The 26341-nt window shown below is 44.7% G+C and overlaps 1 protein-coding gene across 2 annotated transcripts; it reads right to left on the reverse strand.

The window, feature by feature from the left end:
* NDUFAB1 (NADH:ubiquinone oxidoreductase subunit AB1) lies at nt 1-24901 on the reverse strand. Of its 2 annotated transcripts, none has more exons than XM_073560297.1 (5): nt 24528-24901; nt 7500-7622; nt 2871-2958; nt 1288-1380; nt 1-207 (listed from the first exon to the last, which is right to left on the reverse strand). In XM_073560297.1, the coding sequence occupies exons 1-4, from the start codon at nt 24675-24677 to the stop codon at nt 1289-1291; spliced, it is 453 nt and encodes a 150-aa protein (XP_073416398.1). In that variant the 5' UTR covers nt 24678-24901; the 3' UTR covers nt 1-207; nt 1288. The 2 variants fall into 2 exon arrangements, with proteins under 2 accessions (XP_073416398.1, XP_073416396.1); XM_073560295.1 differs by having other exon boundaries at nt 1261-1380; nt 24528-24899.
* Nucleotides 24902-26341: the final 1440 nt, after the last annotated feature.

A 26341-nucleotide genomic window follows, 5' to 3' on the forward strand; every position in this document is an offset into this window, starting at 1 on the left:
TCATTTTATGTCACAAACTTTATTTGAAATATGGCCTGCAGTAATGACAGATGGACAGTAAAGTGTTTTTTTTTTTCCTTTTACATTTATTAAAGGCCAACACATTCTGACATTTTAAATACAGGATCCTGGAAGTATTGGTGACGGCAGCCACGGTGCTACAGCCACAGCATGCAGGCGAGGTGACAGCGCGCCCAGCCCAGCTACCTGCAGGAGAGAAACAAAATTAGGAGAACATTTACCAAAGGCAAAACTGTATACTGTAATACAGCAGAAGACTGGGAGACGGGCGACGATGAAGATCTCAGCAGTGAATACTGGGGGAAAGCCACTGCTGACCGAATTTTTCGGTGTCCAGCGCAAAAGCAATACGGCTTGCCCCAGAACTACAGTAAGACAGTCCTAAACCATTTATGGGTCACTTAAAAAAATAATCTTGATAAGCAGCAGATGGGGTAAATACGGTGTTATTTCTACCATGCTGCTCCAGTCCTCTTCTCAGTAGTCACGGTGCAAATCTAATTTGTTGTCAGACCTCTCAGTTACACAAGCCTTCATTTTGGAGGGATAAATGGTCATTAAAGGGTTAAGCCAACTTTGCTCAATTCTGAACTAGAAGGTCATGTCTACTACCCGGCCGTGTTCAAGAAAGGCAGGTATTCTGCCGAGCAGGTGCACGATACCCAATATTCGTACATACGATGGAGTAAATATCTGTAAAAGCGGTCGCTCACGTCCTGATGCAGACGTGGAGCCGGATTACCCCTTTGAGTCCTAGGCAGTATTCAGACCACACTTTCCTGAGTCTTAAGATTTTTGGCAAAAAAAAACCAACTCATCCTATTGGGCTGAGTAAATTAAGACTGAATGCCGAAATGGAACATTTGACAAAGAAAAGGGGGAAAAAAAAAAATCAACGAAAAACCCTCATTGTAATTCTGACCTTGCCCACACACAGCACACAGGGCAAGAGTCAGCGGAAGCTCAATACCCAGCGGTGATCAAAGCCAAGGGCCAGCGTCTCCAAAATGAAGAACTGAACCTCAGCTTGTCCTGAAGCGGACAACATTTTATGACCTGGTTATTTTTTATCTTTATTTCGGCATAGGTGCAAAGAGAAAGTAATTTCTTGGCCAAACTGGACGTCCGCGCACCTTTTACAGGAGCAAAGCCGTTAAAATGTAAGGGAGGGACGAAGATTTGTACAAAGCTGAAGATTAATGATTTTTCTGGGACTGCAAGAATCGCGGCGATACTTACAATGAACGGAGGAACGGACACACGTACTTCACTCGTATACATCCTTCTTATCTGCAATGTAATCTACGATCTCCTGTGGGGTCATCAGCTTCTCACCGTCGGCATCTGGGATCTCAAAGCCTGCGAGAAATAATGTAGGGAAATTAGATATATTGAACCTAGGGGCAAAAAACTCAAATGTCACAAGTTACCATTCCCACCCAGCTTTCCCAAGTCTGTCAAGCGACTGCACCTCTCAGATATCTGGGAAAGCAGCGGCGTATCTAATAAGTGTGAACGCAGCCTAATGGTTGACACATCTGTCATTAAATTCCTTTTCCTCCACCATTTTCACCTACATAGCGATGAAAGCTCTCCGGGCTCAATCCGCGGCTGCCTCCCCGCACGCGTGTTTGGCGATGCTTGCGCGCTCGCTCATTCTGGTATCCTAGCAACTAGAGTGGGTGGCGGGAGGAGAGATCGCAGCATGCAGGAGAAACATGTCACCGTGCCGGAGACTGTCCTAGTGACACAGATAATTAAATACCTGTTCCTGATAGGAATGCACAATGCAGGAGGCTGCAGCAGGGAATGTGTAGTGCGACCAGAGATGCGTTGTGCGAACAGGAGCTTGTGCCATACAGTTATACACCCGGCGCTGGTTATAATGGTGTAAAAAAGAAAAAAAAAAAAAAGGCAAATGCAGAGCACATAAGGCTGCATTCATGCAAGTATACGGTGGCTGTATTTACGATTGCAGTTCTGAGAAAAAAGCCTCATATATACCGATATGTCGTCCGTTCAGGTCAGGAGACTGGTAAAATATGGCCCTGGAAATATAAAATCGGCACACTGGGAGCCACGTGTAAGCCAGACCAATCATCTAATCCCTTACAGTGGACGTCCCGCTGCAGAAAACCCCTTTAAATGTGATCAATGGCTACTGAGATCCCAAACATGAACATACAGGAGCCGGATCACCCGCAGTTACTATAGGCGACTCATTACTGAAAACCTACCGCGCCATTACAGGATAAGACTGCACTTCATTTCTGATACTTTGCAAGGAAAAGCCAATATCTGACAGCGAGCGCAGGCCCTGTATAACGCACAGCGGAGAGCGACACTTGGTATTCCCATCACGTAGGCAGGCAAGCAAAAGAGCGAGCCAGCGCTGCCATTTACAGGAGGCAAGGCGCTCGCCATCTAGTGGCAACACAAAGTAATTGCAGTAGTTTAAAGGGAATTTCTAAAGGAAAAAAAGTTATAGGATAAAAGATAAATTTACTGATCACTGGGAATATTTTCCCCAAGCAGCTCCACATAGATATATAAAAAAAAAAAAAAAAAAAAAAAAAAAAAATTTACAGCATGCGTTAGTCTGGTCCGATTTACAGACCGGACTAATGTATGTAAATGGGCAGCTCTATCAAGATGCGAATGAAACTGGTCCATAAAGTTCTGCAGATTGCATGACCCTGGCGAGTTCCCGTTAGGTTTTACACCAAGTACAGTCATATGATGTAGGAAAAACTATTCAATATTAGAGTATCAGCTGCTGCAATCTTCCATTAACAACCAGCTGATCATCCGTCCATGGGTCCTTTGCCAAGTAAAGAAATGTTTCTTACCAAACTCATCCTCCATTGCCATTATTATCTCAACTTGGTCCAAACTATCCAGTCCAAGGTCTTTCATAAAGTGGGAACCGATTGACAACTGGAAGGAAAAGAGCATCCATTAATATGTGTAAGGACGGAGCGTCCGGTATCTGGTCCCATACTACAGACACAAGGATCCAGCAGTAAGGTCTTTTATAAGCGACATATCCATCAGCTCAGAGACTATAGACTTCTATGGGGAGAACCATGTAGTCTGTGAGGACCCATTCAATCTAGAAACACTGACCCAGTGTGGACACAAAACTGCGGATTACCATAACGCCATCCAGAACATCGTACGCCCCTTCTTCCTTGTTACATGTGCTGCTGGCAGTCAGCAAGGGTGATTGCAGCAATCGGACGGTGACAGCTTTTCCCAGCCGTCGCCGATATTCCTCCAAGGCTCCAAATTAATCTTGGGGAGCCACTTGCACTGATGGTGCTGCCGCCTGCCCAGTAGCAGCTGTCACCGATCGCTAATAGATGCTACTGCGCAGGTGGCGCCATCTTCAAGGAGGACATTTTTTATTTTTTCTCTAGCAACATGGCACCACCAGCGCTTGTAGCTGCTACTTCACTAGCGCCACTGTCAAACTGATTTTTAAAATTTTTTTTTTTAGGAATTTAAGGATAACCTGATGCTGCTGCGCTGGTGCCACTGCCTACCTGCAGAAGGGGATAATGAGATAAAGAGATAATATTCATTATGTAAACTAGGGGGCAGGTCAGGGAGGGATCAGTCAGAAGCCATACAGATGAATACTTAGAGCACCACATGAAAACCCCCCCCAAAGGCCACCCCGGGGCGCACGAGCATAGCAACTCAAAAATGAAAAAAAAAAAACAAAAAGACTGATTTCATCAACCAAGGTATCATCAATCAGTAGAATGGCGCCGACCTGACACTGTCTGTAGGTTACTGTGCACAATCCTGCTGACGGGTTCCATTTAATGTCACCTAATCTGTAGAAAAGCGACAAAAACTGAAATCTGAGTGGGAAAAAAAAAACAACTATGTTGAAGTCCCTTTTAAATTTATGACAGATTCCTACCCAAAAAGACTGAATGCCATCGGTATGACGCATCTAGAATCTGTGATTTTTGCCCGCTCCTCCTTTCAGTAGCTCCACATCTGTCAGACAGCGGGGGCATCTCCCGTGTACAGCGCCCTCTTCACATCACCCACAGATTTTCTATTGGATTCAGGTCTGGACAATTTCAAAATTTGTGCTAAAGTCATTCTTTTGGGGATTTGGAGGGATTCTTAGGGTAATTGTCGTGCCTCATCAACCTCAGCTTTTTTTTAGCAGAGGCCTGGAGGTTTTGTTAAAGAATTTAGTGATATTTGGAACTGATCAGCATTCCTTCCACTTTGACTAAAGCCCCAGATCAAGCTGCCAAAAACAGCCCCAAAGTAAAACGCGGCCTCCACCATGCCCCACTGTGGGTATGCAGTTCTTTTGATGATGCGCAGTATTGGCTTATGCACCTTTAGGAATTATGGCCAAAAAGTTCTACCCACAGTCTCATCAGCCTAAAACAGGTTTTCTCCACATACTTTTGGCAAGAATTGATGTAGATTTTGGCAAAGAGGGCTTGGATGTTTTTGTTTGTCAAAATACTTTCTTGACAACCTACCCCTCAGACCAAGTATATGAAGACTGCAGCAGCTTGTTGTCTCATTCAGTGCACCACCAGTACTTGCCAGAAATTCCTGCAGCTCCTTTAATATTGCTGAAGGCCTCTTGGCAGGCTCAGAGGACAATATTCTTGTCTTTTGAGCAATTTTTTGAGGGACGTCCAGTTCTAGGTAATCTCACTGCTGTGCCAAATTTAAGCCACTTCTTGCTGACGTCTTCACAGTATTCAATGGTAGATCTAATGCCTTGAGCATTTTTGTGCCCTTCTCCTGACTGATGATTTTCATCAATGAGATCCCTTTGATGTGTTGTCAGCTCTTTACAGACCGCAGCTTTTAGTGTACAACCAGGCTAAGAAAACATTCTAAATATTTGTGATTGATGAGGAACCCTGTAAATGACGGCAGCCGTATATCGGCTACTATACAACAGGGTGATTGGCTAATTGTGAACCTAAACACAACACCAATTATAAGAGGGTGTCCACAATTATCTATTCTATTATTTCTATACACTGTTTTTCGGTGATTCCTTTGTATCTCCGTTCATACTGCACCCACACACAAATGATACACCATTTGAAAGGTAAACTTGCCCCCTTCAGCAAGAATATTTCCAAACAAAGCACACATCCACGATTTCATCACAAAATACAGTTTAAACATTAATTTTCATAAACCTGCAGTAAGGAAAAATGACCTGCAGGTGCCACCACAGTACCCCAAAGCACACTACCACAAAGATGCTTACAGACATCGCAAACAAATCCAAACATTTGCCTTGGGGGCTCTCCAGCCTGCCCTGCCTATTTCAGGCAAATTGGAGGATTGCACACTTCACTGCAGGTGAGGCACATATGCAAACACATTTGTAAACATGCACTGCCTATTGAATTGCATACTTACTCCGTTCATACTCCACCCACACAAACAAATGATACACCATTTGAAAGGTCAAATTACCTGCAGGTGGCAGCACACTACTCCAAAGCACACTACCGCAAAGCTGCTTACAGACATCACAAACAAATCCAAACATTTGCCTTGGGGTCTTTCCAGCTTGCTCAAGTGCTTGCCTAGCCTATTTCATGCACATTGGAGGATTGCACACTTCAAAGCAGGTGAGTCACATATGCAAACATTAGTATACATGCACTGCTTTTTCGGTGATTACGCCACCCCACACACACGATACACCATTTGAAAGGTAAACTTGCTCCCTTCAGCAAGAAAAGAGCCAAACAAACCACACAACCACAAATTGATCACTAAATACAGATTAAACAGTCATTTTCATAAACCTGCAGAAAGACACAATGACCTGCAGGTGGCACCTCAACCGGAAGACATTTTATGGCCTCTACTTATCAAACATAATTAATTGTATTACCAATCTACATATATAAATACCTGTCTGTGTTCATCATCTCATGAAATACATTTACATTTGACCAGCTTGCTTTTTCTGAAATTGCCGGTGCCCCCGACGACCACTGTGCGAAAATTTTGCACGGGCCAAGCTAGTTCAATTATATTTTAGTTTTGTTATCTTCCCCATCAACATTTGAGTTTGTTTGTAAATGGATTTGCATAAATTATAGGTGACATTAAGGGTGGAATTTGGAAAAACTTCTGAAATGATTCTTCTTGGTATCATTTTTTTTTTTATTATACGAGAAAAACAAATGGCATTATAACAAGGATGTGGAGATTTTTTATATCCATTATAGTTTGAACAGTCATTTTCTGAAACTGCAAAAGCTTTGTAGGAGGCTTAAAACTGGAGACAAACTCTGCTACAAAAGGCGAGGTTGTAGGAGACACAGTGTCACATCACAGGTCATACACTATAGCAAGACAGAGCACAGCAACAAGACACAGGGCTGTTATACTGCATCAGCAAGGCGTCTCCCAGGCAAAGATTTCACAGCAGGCTGGAGTTTCAAGACTTGAACAGACTCTTTTGTGCAAGTATCAAAAATGGGCAAAATGGAGGACCATAGAAGCAGATGTTGGGCAAAGAAACTTGGTGTTGCAGATGACAGGCGCATCACGTTCCTACAATTAAGAAGATGTCCAGCAGCAGTGGGACCCTGCTACACACATTGACTGGAGAAGTCTGGCTAAAAATGGAGGAATTGTAGCCAAAATGCCAGACCGTCAATATAGAACAAGGCCAAGAGACTCTACTATCGGAGGGTCCTGCAAGTTTCTGACTGCATTTCAGAAAAGGTAGTTTATTTGGTTAGGATTATTGGTGCCCTCAATGCTGAGAAATCCAGGCAGATACTTATCCATCATGCAATACCATGAAGGAGGCATCTGACTGGCTCCAAGTTTATGCTGCACCAGAAAAACAACCCCAAACATCCGAGGAGTCCTGATCGCACATCATCCTTTGCGTCTGGGATCACATGAGGAGACAGAAGGATCTGCACAAGCCTCATGCACAGAAGACCTGTTGTCCGTTCTCCAAGATGTCTGGAACAGCCTCCTGACGAGATCACATCTGACAAACTTATGCACAGTGATATATATATAAAAAAATTTTTCCCCCTTTACAACCCATGTTCATTGGGTCCTGGAGAGATCCCACACCTAAATGTACATTTGATTCATATTAAATTAATTTGATTTAAATAGAATTTCCTGGACACGTTTAAGCTTATCTGTAAAACGTCACAGATCAGCTCATCCTTATTCCGTACTTTTTACTCTATATCTAGTGTTGTCTGCTCCTCTTTCCTATAGAGATGTGATGTATATATTTTTACAATGACCGTAATTGACAGCAGTATAAGCTGTACACAGAGGCATATAACAGATATTTTTGCCGGGGAGAGCTCCAGACATACATCGGAGACAAAAGAAAAAAATAAATAGAAAAAAAATAAATAAATAATGAACAGACCCACCACCCCCTCCCCAAATCCAACGTCGTCATTAGTAAAGCTACCTACCTTTTCTGGGTCGACTTTATCGTACAACTTCAATACGTATAATACCCTCTCGGAGATGCCCTCCAGGGTGAGGGGAGGAGGGCCGCTGTACTGGCGACATGACTGATATAATGAGTCCGAGGCCTGCAGAAAGACACAGGGAGGGTTAGAGGAAACTGATGCAGGTACATCCATCCGCAGAAATGAGTTTTCTATTAGAGGAGAGAAAAAAAAGACAGTCAAAATATAATAAGATTCTGCAACCTCAAACCAGGTGAGGAGAGGACTGGTGGGGGGCCGTCAGCTGAGCCCTCTACTTTGTGATAGACAAATCAACATGCAATTCTGACTATGGAGACCCCCACCGATCTAGTAGTGTGATCACCTATCCTTCGATCTTACTGGAAAATCCCTTTAATTATGGCGTTAAGGTGGATTCATGTTGATGGCAACTTTGATACCTGTCAGGGCGTAAAGAATGGGCCCAACGTCATATGTTCCACGAGAGGCTACAAAATCATTTCTGATGGAGCAGCAGGGTCATTACAATAGTCGCATCACCTACACTCCAACACCTTGGTGACGCTGCTGTATGTGCACTGTGGAAGTGCCGACTCCAATCGCAATAGTTTAAAGCAGGGCTGTGGAGTCAGTCGTGGAGTCGGAGTCGGTATAAAATGGACCGACTCCTAAAATATATAATAAATTGGGGTACAGTAGTTCAATGCAGAATGTGCTGAATATTTTTTCATAGGAATTTGGGAAAGTTATGAAATGTCCTATAAATGGCTGCTCTATTCCTGATCTAAGGCTACATTCACACACGGCGTTTTTGCTGCGTTTTTTGAGGTTACGTTTTTCAGCTGCAAAAGCCGATCAGATTTTTAAAAAACCGCATCACCTGAAAGGTTTTTGAGCTCATAGATAATGTTTTCAATAGCAAAAGCAGATTTCTAATCTGCTTTTATCTATATATCCATATCTGTCTCCATATCATATCTGTGCCAAAAAGATTGAAAGCCGGGTAGCACACAGACTAACACTTCCTGCCTGGCAAAGGAGGAGGAAAGAGCGTCTCAAACATCATTAACAAGATATTTTGTAAGTGACAAAGTTACTGTAACAATGACAGCAGATATGTCTAACAGACGGCTCCTCCAGCTTGTTGTGAAGGACGGTGTACCATTATCATTATTTGCACGACCAGCTTTTACAGCTCTTAATGGAGAAATGGCCGCAAACTTGGTGTTTCTCTGGAAAGAGAAAGTATTAGAAAATTAGTGATTGAAGAAGCCCTTAAACAAAAGGAAGATCTTAAAAAGACTCTCAAAAGTTGCTTCATGTTTCTTAAAATGAATGCCTGCACACGTCACAGAGAGAACTATTTTGCCATCAATGTTCGATATGTTTGTGACAACAAAAGTTGTTACCAACACGCTGGCAGTAAAAGATCCTAAAGCTCATCACAGCAGCCAGTTTCTCCAGGCCTTAGTGGAAAAAGTCCTGCAAGATTACGAACTCAAAAAAGAACAGGTTCTTGCTATTGTAACGGACAATGCTTCTACATTAAGTGCAATTACACTGATGAATGAGAGTAATGAACAACAGCTAGAAGAACATTTAGGATTCTGTATGTTTGAGATGGAAGGCCACAGTGCTATTCATGTAACTGAGGAACAAACAGATATTACAAAAGAACAGCAAAATTATACTGTAGAAATAGATGATCTTGTTGAAGCTGCTTCAAAACACTTTCCTATTCATAGAATCATAGAATCGTAGAGTTGGAAGGGACCTCCTGGGCCATCTGGTCCAACCCCCTGCTCAAAGCAGGATTCGCTAAATCATCCCAGTCAGATGTCTGTCCAGCCTCTGTTTGAAGACTTCCATTGAAGGAGAACTCACCACTACTCGTGGCAGCCTGTTCCACTCATTGATCACTCTAACTGTCAAAAAGTTTTTTCTAATATCTAATCTGTGTCTCCTCCCATTCAGTTTCATCCCATTGCTTCTAGTCTTTCCTTGTGCAAATGAGAATAAAGTTGATCCTTCTACAATGTGACAGCCTTTTAGATATTTGTAGACAGCTATTAAGTCTCCTCTCAGTCTTCTCTTTTGCAAACTAAACATTCCCAAATCCTGCAACCTTTCCTCATAAGACAGGGTTTGCAGACCGGTCACCATTCTGGTCGCTCTTTTCTGATGTCTTTTTTAAAATGTGGTGCCCAAAACTGGACACAATATTCCAGATGAGGTCTGACCAAAGAGGAGTAGAGGGAAATAATGACTTCACGTGATCTAGACTGTATGCTTCTGTTAATACATCCTAGAATTGCATTTGCCTTTTTTGCTGCTGCATCACACTGTTGACTCATATTCAGTCTGTGATCTATTAGTATACCCAAGTCTTTTTCACATGTGCTGTCACTTAGCCCTATTCCTCCCATTCTATATATGCTTTTTCCATTTTTATTGCCCAGATGTAGTACTTTGCATTTCTCCCTGTTAAAAACCATTCTGTTAGTTGCTGCCCACTTCTCCAGTTTATTTAAATCTTTTTGAATCCTCTCTCTCTCTTCTCTAGTATTAGCTATCCCTCCTAGCTTTGTGTCATCAGCAAATTTAATCAGTTTACCCTCAATTCCTTCATCTAAATCGTTGATAAAGATGTTGAACAATACAGGGCCCAGGACAGAGCCCTGTGGTACCCCACTTGAGACATTCTTCCAACTGGATGTGCAGCCATTTACGACCACTCTTTGGGTCCGATCACTAAGCCAGTTATGAATCCACCTAACAGTTGCCTTGTCCATTCCATACTTAATCATTTTTTCAATAAGGATTGTATGAGAGACTTTGTCAAATGCTTTGCTGAAGTCAAGATATACTATATCTACAGCATTTCCTTGATCCACCCAATCAGTGATACCGTCATAGAAGGAAATTAAGTTAGTCTGACATGACTTATTAGTTACAAACCCATGCTGACTCTGTTTAATCACTTCATTCTTATCCAGGTATTGACATACATGTTGTTTAATAATTTGTTCAAAGATCTTTCCTGGTATAGAAGTCAGACTCACCGGCCTATAGTTACCTGGGTCCACCTTCTTCCCCTTTTTGAAGATAGGAACAACATTTGCTCTTCTCCAGTCTTCTGGCACTTCTCCTGTTCTCCAAGAATTTTCAAAGATTATAGAGAGGGGTTCAAAAATTTCTTCTGCTATCTCCTTCAGTACTCTGGGGTGTAATTCATCTGGACCTGGAGACTTGAATTCATTTAGGCTAGCTAAGTGTTTCCTCACTATCTTTCTGTTTATAGATATCCTGGATTCTTCTATTCCCTTAATAGGACAGTGAATAACAGTTGATGTTACATTTCCTTTCTGAGAGAAAACAGATGCAAAATAGGAATTTAAAAGTTCAGCCTTCTCAACATCCTGTCTTACCATTTCATCATTTTCATCCTGTAAAAATCCTATAGCATCTTTGACTTTTCTTTTACTTTTGACATATCCCCAAAATCCTTCATTATTGCTTTTGACATCTCTTGCAAGCCTCAATTCATTTTCAGCTTTAGCTAATCTGATTTGTGCCCTGCAGGTTCTGCAGACAGCATTATATTCTTCTTTAGATATGCCTCCCTCTTTCCATTTTATAAACATTTTTTTCTTCCTTTTTAGCATGTGCTTAAGTTCTGTGTTCATCCATCCTGGTTTCCTTAACTGCTTCCTATTCTTCCCTCTTTTCGGAATTGTTAACAACTGTGCTTTGAGAATTTCATTTTTCAAGATTTCCCATCCTTCCTGGACATTTTTGTCTTTAAGGATATCCAGCCATTGGATCCCTCCAATTCTCTTTCTGAATCCCTTAAAATCTGCCTTTCTGAAATCTAACCTTGACGTCTGAGTCTTCACAGGTCTTCCGCCTCTAGTTATCCAAAATTCTAAAATAGCATGGTCGCTACCTCCTAGGGTCCCAGCCACTTTTACCTCCTCAACCATTTCCTCCCTGTTTATAAGGATTAGATCCAAGGTAGCAGTTCCCCTTGTTTTCTCCCTTACCTTTTGGAAGATAAAGTTGTCAGCAAGAGAGGATAAGAATTTCCTTGACCTGTTAGTTTTGCCTGAGAGAGATTCCCAACAAATGTCTGGATAGTTGAAATCTCCCATGACAACTATGTCATATTTTTTGGAGAACTTGGCCATTTGATGCATAAAGAGTTCATCCATAGCTTCAGCTTGCACAGGCGGCCTGTAGTAAATGCCTACAATGGTGTCCTTTCCATTGTTCTGTCCTTGTATTCTTACCCAAACAGTTTCCACAGAACTCCCAGTCTCTGAAGCTTCAATCTCTGTGCAGATATACGCGTTTCTAACATACAATGCGACACCCCCTCCTCGTTTATCAAGTCTGTTTCTTGCAAATAAGTTGTATCCTTCTAGTCTTGTATTCCAATCATGTGTATTGTCCCACCAAGTTTCAGTGATTCCAATGACATCATATTTCTTTTCCTGTGTTAGTAGTTCCAATTCTCCTTGTTTGTTGCCCATGCTTTGTGCATTAGTATAGAAACATTTTAGTTTGTGATTGGTTTCTCTTTCTCCAATATTTTTATTAATTAGATTCTTTCGTCTTTGTTCTTCCTTTCCACTTCTAATAGCAGAGTTCTCAATAGCATTTGTCAGGTGTATGGCTTTTTCTGGTCTTTTGCTTCCCTTCCCATGTTGTTCTAGTTTAAAGCTCTCCTTACAAGTGTAGCAAGGCGACTTCCAAATACATGCTTTCCAGTCTTCGTAAGGTGCACCCCATCTCTAGCAAGTAGTCCATCGTGTAAGTAGTTCACTCCGTGATCCAGAAATCCAAATCGTTGCTGACGGCACCATCGACGTAGCCAGTTGTTCACCTGCAGAATCTTATTCCACCTCCTTGTTCCATGGCCATCCACTGGGAGGATGGAAGAGAAGACCACCTGCGCTCCCAGTTCTTTCACTTTCTTGCCTAAGTCTTCAAAGTCTCTGCAGATGGTTTCCAGGTCGTTTCTTGCAGTGTCATTTGTCCCCACATGTAGTAGCAGGAATGGGTAGTCATCTGTAGGTCTGAAGAGTCCTGATATCCTGTCAGACACATCTTTAATTTTTGCACCTGGAAGACAACACATTTCTCTTGAAGTTATATCCGGTCTGCAGATATCGGCCTCAGTTCCTCTCAACAGGGAATCCCCCATGACCACCACTCTCCGTTTCTTCTTCACAACATTTTTCTTTCTCCATCCAGGAGGACTCTGAAGGCGTACAAGGTTGCTGCTTGTTGGCAAAGTCTTATCCTGATGTATTTCTTCATTGTTTTCCTGCGTGAGAGCCTGGTACTGGTTTCTGAGCAGTATGGGTGCTGACTGTCTCCCGATCCTCTTGCTTCTCTGGGTCACATGTCTCCATTCCTCTGTTTCTTCAGGTGCACTTCGAATTTCTTCTCTTTCTGTAACATGAAGAGATAATTCTGCTCTGTCCAAGAACTCTTCACCTTCCTTAATGATCTTCAACGTAGCTAACCTCTCTTCGAGATTTTGCAACTTTTCCTCCAACAGGGACACAAGCTTGCATTTGTGGCATGTGAAGTTTGGCTTTTCCACTGGTAAGTCTGTGAACATGTAGCAAGAAATGCATGCGCTGTGTTGTGCAAACGCTGCAGCTGGCAATAAGAGATTGTCTGCAAGAGGGACATGCAGGAAATCTGATTGGAAAAGTGAGGAAATTGGTTATTGCCGCCAGAACCCCTAAAATTGATTCCATCTTGAATAGACGTGCTGGGAAAGGGGCAATTGTTGATCAACTAAAACAGTTTCTTATAGATATGGCGAACCCTCAGGTAACCCTAAATGAAGGTCAATGGACACAGGTGGCTGAATTGAAGGAATTGCTTAATCACCCATTTACTGTGACTAAAAAATTACAAGCTGAGGATTTAACTCCTGGCATTTTCATGAGGGAGCGGAAGAACTTGCTATTTTGCTGTTTGATCGCAGATGGCATTTCTGCTTCAATGAAACGGAGAGAGACACAGCTATTGGAAAATACAATTTTTCTGGCAGCTGTTTATGTGGACCCAAGTCATCGTATACTGTTTGATGATAAACAGCTTACTAAAGGAAAAGAAGCTCTGACTGAGGTAGCAGTTAGGATGAGTGGCCTACAGGACTGCCAGGAGCAAGAGGACTTGGGTCCTGACAGTGCTACTGCTGCCATATCTTCATCCTCATCAGATGAGGAGTTTGACTTTGACAAGTATTTGGATGACATGGAGCAGGCAAAGCGTTGCCGCAAGGAAAAAGACTTCACTCCGTCTCCTATAGCAAGCAGATTGACCATATTTCAGCAAAATGTTTCACTTGCTCTCAAAGAAATAGAAAAATTCAACCGTTCATCAAAACTGACTGTGCACGAGGCAATTCCTTTATACCCGGAAATTGTTAGAGCTGTTACCCATGTGGTTACGGCTTTGCCTCCAACCCAAGTTACTGTAGAGAGGTTGTTCTCTGGCCTTAAAATTATTAGGTCAGATTTGAGGTCATCTATGAAGGAGGATCTGATGGAGGCAATTCTATTTCTTAGAACAAATTCATAGACTGCACAAATGTTATTTAGTATGTTTTTGTTGAAAACTGTTTTTTGCCACTTATAGTTTATTACATAGTGTGTATGTATATATATATATATATATATATATATATATATATATATATATACACACTCACTGGCCACTTTATTAGGTACACCTGTCCAACTGTGTGTTAAGACTTAATTTCTAATCAGCCAATCACATGGCGGCAACTCAGTGCATTTAGGCATGTAGACATGGTCAAGACAATCTCCTGCAGTTCAAACCGAGCATCAGTATGGGGAAGAAAGGTGATTTGAGTGTCTTTGAACGTGGCAAGATTGTTGGTGCCAGAAGGGCTGGTCTGAGTATTTCAGAAACTGCTGATCTACTGGGATTTTCACGCACAACCATCTCTAGGGTTTACAGAGAATGGTCCGAAAAAGAAAAAAAATCCAGTGAGCGGCAGTTCTGTGGCCGGAAATGCCATGTTGATGCCAGAGGTCAGAGGAGAATGGGCAGACTGGTTCGAGCTGATAGAAAGGCAACAGTGACTCAAATTGCCACCCGTTACAACCAAGGTAGGCAGAAGAGCATCTCTGAACGCACAGTGCGTCGAACTTTGAGGCAGATGGGCTACAGCAGCAGAAGACCACACTGGGTACCACTCCTCTCAGCTAAGAACAGGCATCTGATGGCTACTTTCAGCAGGATAATGCGCCATGTCATAAAGCTCGAATCATCTCAGATTGGTTTCTTGAACATGACAATGAGTTCACTGTACTCAAATGGCCTCCTCAGTCACCAGATCTCAATCCAATAGAGCATCTTTGGGATGTGGTGGAACGGGAGATTCGCATCAGGGATGTGCAGCCGACAAATCTGCGCCAACTGTGTGATGCCATCATGTCAATATGGTCCAAAATCTCTGAGGAATGCTTCCAGCACCTTGTTGAATCTCTGCCACGAAGAATTGAGGCAGTTCTGAAGGCAAAAGGGGGTCCAACCCGTTACTAGCATGGTGTACCTAATAAAGTGGCCAGTGAGTGTATATATATATATATATACACACATACACACTATATATAATCGATATTACACAGTGTATTACATATTTACAATTTATTACAGTTTTTTGTGTTCTAAAGTTGTATTCCAATGAATACATATTATGTTCTATCTAAATGTCTTCATTATTGTATCATAAAAATGATTTAATGTCTGATGTTCACATTGTACTACAATAAGTTTTTCACTTAAATATAAGCAATACTGTATATGTGGGAGTTGGAGTCGGTGGAAGGGAAATTGAGGAGTCGGAGTCGCAGGTTTGGCTTACCGACTCCACAGCCCTGGTTTAAAGGGAACAGTCACCACGAACAGGACGTCCGATCTGCAGGCACCAGGTTACGGAGCAGATTAATATACAGTTTGTGACAGGGCTGTGGAGCCCGAGTCGGGGAAATTGAGGAGTTGGAGTCGGAGGTTTGTCTTACCGACGCAACAGCCCTGGTTTGTGAGGGGAAAAAAAAAAAAAAAAAAAAAAAAAAAAAATCAGTATAATCTGTACCTTATTTAAACTTCTGCTTTTTCTGGGATTGTCAGTCCTATCAGTGACTGACAGCCTTCTTTGGATAAGTGTGCATACAAACATAGCTGTCACTGCCAGGACCGAAAATCCCAGAAAAAGCAGAAGTTTAAATCAAAAAACACATTACACCAATTATTTTCTATCAAAACTAAGTATCGATGTACTCAGCTCCTCCTGCTCTATAACATGGCGCCTGCAGACTAGATGGTCTTTTCATGGTGACCGCTTCCGTTCCCATTAGCCACTTAAATGCTCCTGTCAAAAAGGATCAGGAAATCGCATGTTCAAGAAGAAAATATATATATATATATATATATATATATATATATATATATATATATATATATATTGTGGGGAATAGATAGCTCAGCTGGGATCTTTGCTTTGGCACAAGCGTGTGGCTATGAAGTCACTTCAGCAGACTAGCAATATGGACACGGCATATTTATTGTGCACACTTGTTATCCAATGTTACACATGCCAAACATAAAATAAAACGTCTAAGGCCGTCTGGCCACTAACTAACAATAGCAGGCTAACTACAAAATAAACCTATATAACAGCAAACAAGTCCATGTTATCTTACTGTGTCAGCTCCCAGCTCAGCAGAAGATAGACTGAGAGATCCCAGCTCCTCCTGATTATATCAGCTGGACCAGTCAGGAAACCAAAACCTGGATTGAATTAGTGGAGGGGGAACTACCAGTCCTTTCCATGCTGATCACTAAGGAAACCAGGACTGGATTACAGTGAAATAAACTGGCTTCATCATCAGTACAGGGAGACATATGAAATGAAACGGGGAGAAACATACCTGTTTTCTAGTACCTCTCCCCTTGGCACCTCACACACCCCCCTCCTCTGTTCGAGCCCGTGGGGTCGGACACGACGAGTCACCAAGCAGTGCGTTCTAGACAACGCATCTGCATTTCTGTGCGCTGTGCCCGCCCTGTGCTCAACGGAAAATGTAAACCCTTGTAATGCTAAGAACCAGCGTGTCACCCGCGCATTGCCTTCTTTTGCCCGGGACATCCACGTTAGGGGCGAATGGTCCGTCACTAGTCTAAACTGGCGACCTAGTAAATAATAGCGCAAGGTGCACAGGGCCCATTTCACAGCCAGGGCTTCCCGCTCAACTACACTGTAGTTCTTTTCTGCTCTCGTAAGCTTTCTGCTTAGATAGGCCACTGGGTGTTCCTCGCCATTTACTTCTTGAGACAAAACCGCGCCGAGGCCCACCCCAGAGGCGTCCGTTTGGACAATAAACTCCCGTTTAAAGTCTGGTGCAACCAACACTGATTGGTCACAGAGGACTGTTTTCAATCGCTGAAAGGCCTCCTCTGCTTCTGCGTTCCACTTTATTGTGACAGATTTCGACCCCTTAGTAAGATCTGTGAGAGGAGCTGCGATGGTCGCAAAATGTTTGATGAACCGCCTATAATAACCAACGATCCCTAAAAAAGCTCCAACCTGTTTTTTGGTTACCGGTCGTGGCCAGAGTAACCCAGGCAGTGGGGAAGTTCTTAGTATCCCCATGGATGCAACTAATGCCCACGGTTAAGTTCGTTAGGGCGCTAGAGTCCACCAAACTGGCATGTACCAAAGTTACTTGACTGCCGGAATCCAAGACGGCATTCACACTATAACCGTCAACCTCGACATGGCACACGTGTTGTTCATTTCTCGTGAGGGTCTCCGCCACACAGACTGACTGCACATATAATGAAAGACGCCTCATAACATTACAGTCCATTGACTCTGTAGTCATTGGGCAGTTAGCTGCTACATGGCCAAGCCTGCAACATCGCCAACATTGTATAGGCCCTTGTCTCCTCGATGGAGATCCCAGACGAGGTCTGCTGGCTTGATGTGAGCCCGTACCACCTCCATAGTCCTTTGTAGGTCTGCTACCCTTCATTGTGACGTTCTCTTCTTTTGAAGATGGAGTAGGTTTCGCAGGACTCTCCAGCGATTTCTTGGGGGGCCAGTGGGGTGCTAACGTCCCTTGGAGTAGGCTTTCAGAAGCATTGTAGCGTTCGACCATATTCACCAACTGGTCAGCGGTAGTTGGGTCACCCTGTCCAACCCACCTCTGGATCTTAGCGGGTAAGGACCGCAGGTACTTGTCTAGAACAACACGCTCCACCATCTGTGCGGACGTCAAAGCCTCTGGTTGCAGCCATTTTTTTACTAGATGGATGAGATCATGCATTTGTGAGCGGGCTGGCTGATGCTCCACAAAATTCCATAAATGCACCCTCTGTGCACGTACATACGTGTTTACTCCCAGCCTTGCCAGGATTTCGCCTTTGAGTTTGATATAGTCCATAGCATCCGCTCCACTCAGATCGTTATAGGCTTTTTGTGGATCTCCGCTCAGAAATGGAGCCACTACCTCAGCCCATCTGTCCAGTGGTAAGTGCTCACGTTCTGCAATACGTTCAAACACGGTGAGGTATGCTTCCACATCATCGTCTGCGGTCATTTTAAGCAAAGTCTTCTGTACGGCTTTCTGCGCACGAGCAGCGCTTTGTGCACGGTCTCCCTCATCTCGGGGTTGCCGAACCAAGGCCTGTTTTATTGCCTCCAACTGCTCTTGCTGCATCTGGTGTTGCTGCTCCAGAGCCTTCTGGAAGCAAGTATTAGTCTGCTGTTGCACATTTGCTTGCAATAACTGCTTCACTAGTTCCTCCATATTACTGGACTCTTGGCTCTTCAAAAGCGCAGAAGCTTTCAGCCAGGACATACACAGCGTTTTCTCTGCAGTCACAGTCCAGCAGCCACAAGTGCCCGCATTCGAAACACCATTTGTGGGGAATAGATAGCTCAGCTGGGATCTTTGCTTTGGCACAAGCGTGTGGCTATGAAGTCACTTCAGCAGACTAGCAATATGGACACGGCATATTTATTGTGCACACTTGTTATTCAATGTTACACATGCCAAACATAAAATAAAACGTCTAAGGCCGTCTGGCCACTAACTAACAATAGCAGGCTAACTACAAAATAAACCTATATAACAGCAAACAAGTCCATGTTATCTTACTGTGTCAGCTCCCAGCTCAGCAGACTAGATAGACTGAGAGATCCCAGCTCCTCCTGATTATATCAGCTGGACCAGTCAGGAAACCAAAACCTGGACTGAATTGGTGGAGGGGGAACTACCAGTCCTTTCCATGCTGATCACTAAGGAAACCAGGACTGGATTACGGTGAAATAAACTGGCTTCATCATCAGTACAGGGAGACATATGAAATGAAACGGGGAGAAACATACCTATTTTCTAGTACCTCTCCCCTTGGCACCTCACAATATATATATATATATATATATATATATATATATACACACACACACACTCACTGGCCACTTTATTAGGTACACCATGCTAGTAACGGGTTGGACCCCCTTTTGCCTTCAGAACTGCCTCAATTCTTCGTGGCAGAGATTCAACAAGGTGCTGGAAGCATTCCTCAGAGATTTTGGACCATATTGACATGATGGCATCACACAGTTGGCGCAGATTTGTCGGCTGCACATCCCTGATGCGAATCTCCCGTTCCACCACATCCCAAAGATGCTCTATTGGATTGAGATCTGGTGACTGAGGAGGCCATTTGAGTACAGTGAACTCATTGTCATGTTCAAGAAACCAATCTGAGATGATTCGAGCTTTATGACATGGCGCATTATCCTGCTGAAAGTAGCCATCAGATGCCTGTTCTTAGCTGAGAGGAGTGGTACCCAGTGTGGTCTTCTGCTGCTGTAGCCCATCTGCCTCAAAGTTCGACGCACTGTGCGTTCAGAGATGCTCTTCTGCCTACCTTGGTTGTAACGGGTGGCAATTTGAGTCACTGTTGCCTTTCTATCAGCTCGAACCAGTCTGCCCATTCTCCTCTGACCTCTGGCATCAACATGGCATTTCCGGCCACAGAACTGCCGCTCACTGGATTTTTTTTCTTTTTCGGACCATTCTCTGTAAACCCTAGAGATGGTTGTGCGTGAAAATCCCAGTAGATCAGCAGTTTCTGAAATACTCAGACCAGCCCTTCTGGCACCAACAATCATGCCACGTTCAAAGGCACTCAAATCACCTTTCTTCCCCATACTGATGCTCGGTTTGAACTGCAGGAGATTGTCTTGACCATGTCTACATGCCTAAATGCACTGAGTTGCCGCCATGTGATTGGCTGATTAGAAATTAAGTCTTAACACACAGTTGGACAGGTGTACCTAATAAAGTGGCCAGTGAGTGTATATATTAAATTATATACAAGTACAAAGACACGACCCCAGCTGAGGCCCTAGAGACTGCTAAGCAAAGGCTCACAGCACTCACTGCAAGACTAGGGAGATACACTAGAGAAGCGGAGGCCAAGAAGATAAATGCCCTGTACTCCAAAGAGCCATCCAAAGTGTACTCCCAACTACAGAGTAACAGCACAAAGGCTGCAACTCCACCAATAGCAGAGACTGAACAATACTGGAGGGACATATGTGAGAAGGAAAAAAACACACAACCCCAGTGCAAGGTGGCTGCAAGATTTGAGAATGAAACACAGCAACCACCTAGAGCAAGAACCAGTCGCCATTACAGAAGCAGACATCCAACAGCGGGTCAAGAACATGGAGAGCTGGGCAGCACCTGGCCCAGACATGATCCACACCTCCTGGCTAAAGAAATTAACAGCGGTACATGAACGCATGGCAAAGCAGATGAACCACCTGCTAGAAGAATGCCACCACCCAGCCTGGCTAACACAAGGTAGAACAGTGCTGATCATGAAGGATCCTCAAAGGAACAGTTCCATCCAACTACCGCCCAGTAACCTGCCTTACAACAACATGGAAACTCCTGTCAAGCATCATAGCCACCAAGCTAAAGAACCATATGAACCAGTACATGAATCCCAGCTCAAAGGCATCGGGACCAACACCAGAGGCTCTAAGCACCAGCTCCTAGTAGATAGAGCAGTCGCTCAAGATCCAGACAGACCAATCTCAGCACAGCCTGGATTGACTACAGAAAGGCCTATGACTCAATGCCACACACATGGCTCTGTGAATGCTTGGCCCTCTACAATGCCAACAGGAAATTAAGAACCTTCCGCAGAAACTCAATGGGGCTATGGAGAACAACACTGGAAGTCAACTCAAGACAACTAGCACAAGTGGCCATCAAATGCGACATATACCAAGGTGATGCACTGTCCCCATTGCTGTTCTGCATAGGCTTGAACCCGCTCAGTCAGATAATTACAGAGTCTGGCTATGGATACAAGTTCAAGAGTGGAAGCACCATCAGCCACCTCCTCTACATGGATGACATTAAGTCGTATGCGAAAAACGAACGAGACATCGATTCACTGATCCACCTGACAAGGATCTACAGTGAAGACATCGGATGTCCTTCGGACTGGAGAAGTGCGGCCGGTTGGTAATAAAGAGAGGCAAGGTAGTCAAGACTGATGGAGTGGAATTACCAGCAGGGCATATAGCAGATGTACAGACATGGCACAAGTACCTCGACATCCCACAGGGATACGGTAACCATGATGAGGAGGCAAGGAAAGCAGCAACATCCAAATACCATCAAAGGGTAAGACAGGTCCTGAACAGCCAGCTCAATGGGAAGAATAAAATCTGCGTCATCAATACATATGCTCTACCAGTTATCAGATACCCTGCTGGCATAGTGAGCTGGCCAAAAGAAGAGATGGAAGCTGCAGATGTTAAGACACGAAAGCTCCTCACAATGCATGGAAGTCTCCACCCTAAGTCTAGCACCCAAAGATTGTATACCAACAGAACGGAGGGTGGTCAAGGCTTGATAAGCATCCAATCCACCATCATGGATGAAACAAGGAGTATCCAGGAATACATCAGAAAAATGGCACCATAAGATGAGATGCTGAGAGAAAGCCTAAGGCCTCTTTCACACTTCAGTTTTTTACAATCAGTCACAATCCGCCAGGTTTTGAAAAAAACGGATCCTCAATTTTTTTTTGAGGATCCGTTTTTTTCCCCATTGACTTGCATTAATGACGGATTGCTGTCCGTTGCATCCTTTTTTTTTGAGGATCCGCGAAAAGTTGCTGTCCGTCACCATTCTCAAAGATTTCAAAACGGAGCTTGCAACGTTTTTTTCTCTGGCGGATCCTCCAGACATTCATTTAACCCGAAATTCTTTCTGGGTGACGGACAAAAAAAAACCCAATTCATTCTCTCTCTCTCTTCTCGCTCAGCGGTTCCTTTAAATTTCCTCATTTTCCGGGTCTGTCTGAAAACGGATCCTGTACCATCCGTTCACATCAATTGAGAACGGATCCGCTTGTCTGACTTTTTGGCGGATTTGAACTGATGCAAAAAACTGAAGTGTGAAAGAGGCCTAAGGCAGCAACAACAGATCTGGAAGAAAGAACAGGAACATGAAACACCATGGCAAGACAAGCCGCTGCATGAGATGTACCACCGACAGATAATGGAAGTGGCTGACATGGAGAAATCCTACCAATGGCTGGAGAAAGCTGTACTCAGACAGCACAGAGGCACTAATCATAGCAGCACAAAAGCAAGCACTAAGTACCAGATCCATAGAAGCAGGAATCTACCACACAAGACAAGACCCAAGGTGCAGTCTATGCAAAGAAACCTCAGAAACCGTCCAACACATAGTGTCAGGATGCAAAATGCAAGAACAGCGTATACTGAACGCCACAACCAAGTATCGGGAATTGTATACAGAACATCTCAGCATATGGGCCAAGTCCTCCGAAGTCCAGGTGGGAGACCCCAGAAGAAGTGGTGTAAAGTGAAAGGGCTAAAATCCTGTGGGACTTCAAGATTCAGACGGATAAGCAGGTGTTGGCTAACCAACCAGACATTGTGATAGTAGACAAGGATCAGAAGACAGCAATGATAATAGATGTGACAGCAACATCAGGAAGAAGGAATATGAGAAGCTGGAGAAATACCAGGGCCTCAAAGGAGAACTGGAGAAGATGTGGAAGGGGAAGGCAACAGTGATTCCAGTGGTGATAGGAGCACTTGGAGCAGTGACCCCTAAGTTGGAAGAATGGCTACAAGAGATCCCAGGAACAACATCTGACCTCTGTCCAGAAAAGCGCAATGCTGGGAACAACTAAGATCCTGCGCAGAGCCCTCAAACTCCCAGGACCCGAGAATGAGAAAGGACAACAAAGACACCCCTCCCCCCCCACAGAGGGGTGAGAAGGAAGAGATATATTTGGACAATTATGCCAGCAATGATGCAGTAAAATAAAAAAGACATTTTTCAGAATGTGTAAATATTTTATAAATGATTTAGTTTTGTTTTTTTTCATCGCTATATACCCCCTCCCTCCCCGAAAAATTCTAATAAAAAGTCATCAATTATCAGATGTCAAATGGCATCAATAATAGCTGCAGCCAATAAGCCCCCCGCTCAGGTCAAACACTGGCAGGAAGGATAACACTTAAAGATTCTACAATTTCCTTTGGAATTAAATAAAAAGCCTCGTATCTCAGAAGACGATAAGGCTGAGTTCACACGTGGCGGTTTTAAACGCACGGTTTTGCTGCGAAAACGCAAAAAATAAGCATCCCATGCAATCCTATGGTAAAAACCGCAGCATGCTCAATAATTGAGCGGAATCGCGGCGATCCCGCACCCATAGGAATGCATTGTTCCACTTCCAGCATGTGGCTGTGCACACCATGCGAAAAGTAAGCAGAACATTTGCGGATGGTACCCACGGTCCGGAGGAGAGGAGACTGTCCTCTGGGCTCTGGGCACCATATCCCTGTAAAAAATAGAATTAAAATAAAAATATTTATTCTCACCTTCCGGCGTCCCGCGCAGCCTTCCCGCCTCTCTCCATGCTCCCAGTAATCCTTTGCGAGAATGACCACGGTGACGTCGAGATCTCGCGGGAGCGCGACGTCTCGCGGTCATTTGTGATGACGTCGTGGGAGAGCGACGTCCCGCGGTCATTCACGCAAAGGATTACTGGGACGGGGAGCGTGGAGAGAGGCGGGAAGGCTGCGCAGGACGCCGGAAGGTGAGAATAACAATATTTTTTTTTTTTATTATTTTTTACATTTTATCTTTTTTCTACTGATGTCGCATAGGCCGCCTCAGTAGTAAAAAGTTGGTCACACGTGTCATACACTGTTTGACGAGTGTGACCAACCTGTCAATCAGTTGATACTCCAGATCGCTTGGAAAACGCTAGCAATTCTGCATGCTAATTACGCTTGCAAATCACTAGCTTTTCCGCTGGAAAATCGCGGGAATTTAAAATGCGATTTTCCCGCAGAATGGAATCCGGAATTCTCAAGGTAACTTCCGCGAGAGTTCCGCTACATGTGAACGTAGCCTAAGGGTTTTTTTAACCACCACAAAAATAAATAAACCTTTTCTGTGGCCATAACAGGCCTGACACTATGGCGGTAATGATTGGGGGGGGGGGTTAATCCTTTCCACCAAGTTTTTCTCATTGGTGGCACTCAGAACTCATCTAGGAGCCTCGTGCACCTGTGCGGACAAAAACTAGGAAAGTTCTGGAAAAAGAAACAAAAAGCACAAAAATATCCATCACCAGGCTGCCATCCACTGACAGCAAGCAGAGGGGCGACACATGGCGGGGAATAGGAGATCCTGGCAGAGTCTGGAGGCTTCTGTCGGGAGGAGGCAGCAGCACATGTCGTCACTATCGTGTGCATGTCACGACATGATGGGAGGCGCGCACGCGACCTGGCCCCGCCGCACACGGGTGGGGGCACTAGCAGCACACACTCAGGAGCCCCCTCTCCAGCCCTCAGGTGACCCCTGCTCGGCCTTGCCCGCCCTCATGCCGTACCTGTGCTGTGAGGACCGGGGCGCTGCGTGTCGGCCTGGCCAGGGATGAGCGCTGCCTGCAGGCGGAGGAGGAGGAGGAGCTCAGGGCCGGCAGGGAGCGCCGGGGCCGCAGCGCCGAGCGGACACACACACAGAGGACACGGGACGCCATGGCTGACAGCCGCTACCCACACTGCACCGCGGCGCGGAGACGATCACACTGACTTCCGGCAGGCGTGCTAGAACGCCTGTAACCAGAGACGTGACCGGAAGAAGATAGACGGGCCGCGGAGCCAGGCGTTATAATCAGATTTCCTGATAGGCTGTGACTATTAATCGATATCCCGGTTCGTATTCACAGGCCGGAGACGGAATTCTACATCTGAGGCGGGAGCCGCTCCGCCATCTTGCTGCACCCACTTTATACATCCGGCGCCATTATGGTACACCCAATGAGGACGGAGAGAAAGGTCACGGGGTGTCATTCAGGCTGTCACATGGCTCCTCAATCACTGCTGGTGCAGATACACACACTGCTGGTAATGTGTCATCTAGCGCATCCTTCACACCATGTTGGGGGGGAGGGGGGAGTCTGCACGAATTAGGCATCATATATTTTTCTAATTTCAGGTATTAAAGAGGATATCATTTTCCTTCACTTAAATATATGAATTTTGGGCTGAAAATCACTTTTGATGTTTTATTATATATTTTGCACTGTCCATTCCTGACTGCAGTAATCAGGGGTGGAGATTTGTCTTTCTGCAGTAAGCAGGGTAGGTCTTTGTCTTTCTGCAGTAAGCAGGGGCGGGTCTGTGCAGTAAGCAGGGGCGGGTCTGTCTTTACAGTAAGCAGGGGTGGGTCTGTGCAGTAAGCAGGGGTGGGTCTGTCTTTACAGTAAGCAGGGGTGGGTCTGTGCAGTAAGCAGGGGTGGGTCTGTGCAGTAAGCAGGGGTGGGTCTGTCTTTACAGTAAGCAGGGGTGGGTCTGTGCAGTAAGAAGGGGTGGGTCTGTCTTTACAGTAAGCAGGGGCGGGTCTGTCTTTACAGTAAGCAGGGGTGGGGGTCTGTGCAGTAAGCAGGGGTGGGTCTGTCTTTACAGTAAGCAGGGGCGGGTCTGTGCAGTAAGAAGGGGTGGGTCTGTCTTTACAGTAAGCAGGGGCGGGTCTGTGCAGTAAGAAGGGGTGGGTCTGTCTTTACAGTAAGCAGGGGTGGGTCTGTGCAGTAAGAAGGGGTGGGTCTGTCTTTACAGTAAGCAGGGGCGGGTCTGTCTTTACAGTAAGCAGGGGTGGGGGTCTGTGCAGTAAGCAGGGGTGGGTCTGTCTTTACAGTAAGCAGGGGCGGGTCTGTGCAGTAAGCAGGGGCGGGTCTGTCTTTACAGTAAGCAGGGGTGGGTCTGTCTTTACAGTAAGCAGGGGTGGGTCTATGTGCAGTAAGCAGGTCTGTCTTTACAGTAAGCAGGGGTGGGTCTGTCTTTACAGTAAGCAGGGGCGGGTCTATGTGCAGTAAGCAGGGGCGGGTCTGTCTTTACAGTAAGCAGGGGCGGGTCTGTCTTTACAGTAAGCAGGGGTGGGGGTCTGTGCAGTAAGCGGGGGTGGGTCTGTCTTTACAGTAAGCAGGGGCGGGTCTGTGCAGTAAGCAGGGGTGGGTCTGTCTTTACAGTAAGCAGGGGTGGGTCTGTCTTTACAGTAAGCAGGGGTGGGTCTATGTGCAGTAAGCAGGTCTGTCTTTACAGTAAGCAGGGGTGGGTCTGTCTTTACAGTAAGCAGGGGCGGGTCTATGTGCAGTAAGCAGGGGCGGGTCTGTCTTTACAGTAAGCAGGGGCGGGTCTGTCTTTA

Source organism: Dendrobates tinctorius, unplaced genomic scaffold (genome assembly GCF_039654945.1).
Source record: "Dendrobates tinctorius isolate UK_male_01 unplaced genomic scaffold, ASM3965494v1 ptg000295l, whole genome shotgun sequence".
Classification (NCBI taxonomy): Eukaryota; Metazoa; Chordata; class Amphibia; order Anura; family Dendrobatidae; genus Dendrobates; species Dendrobates tinctorius.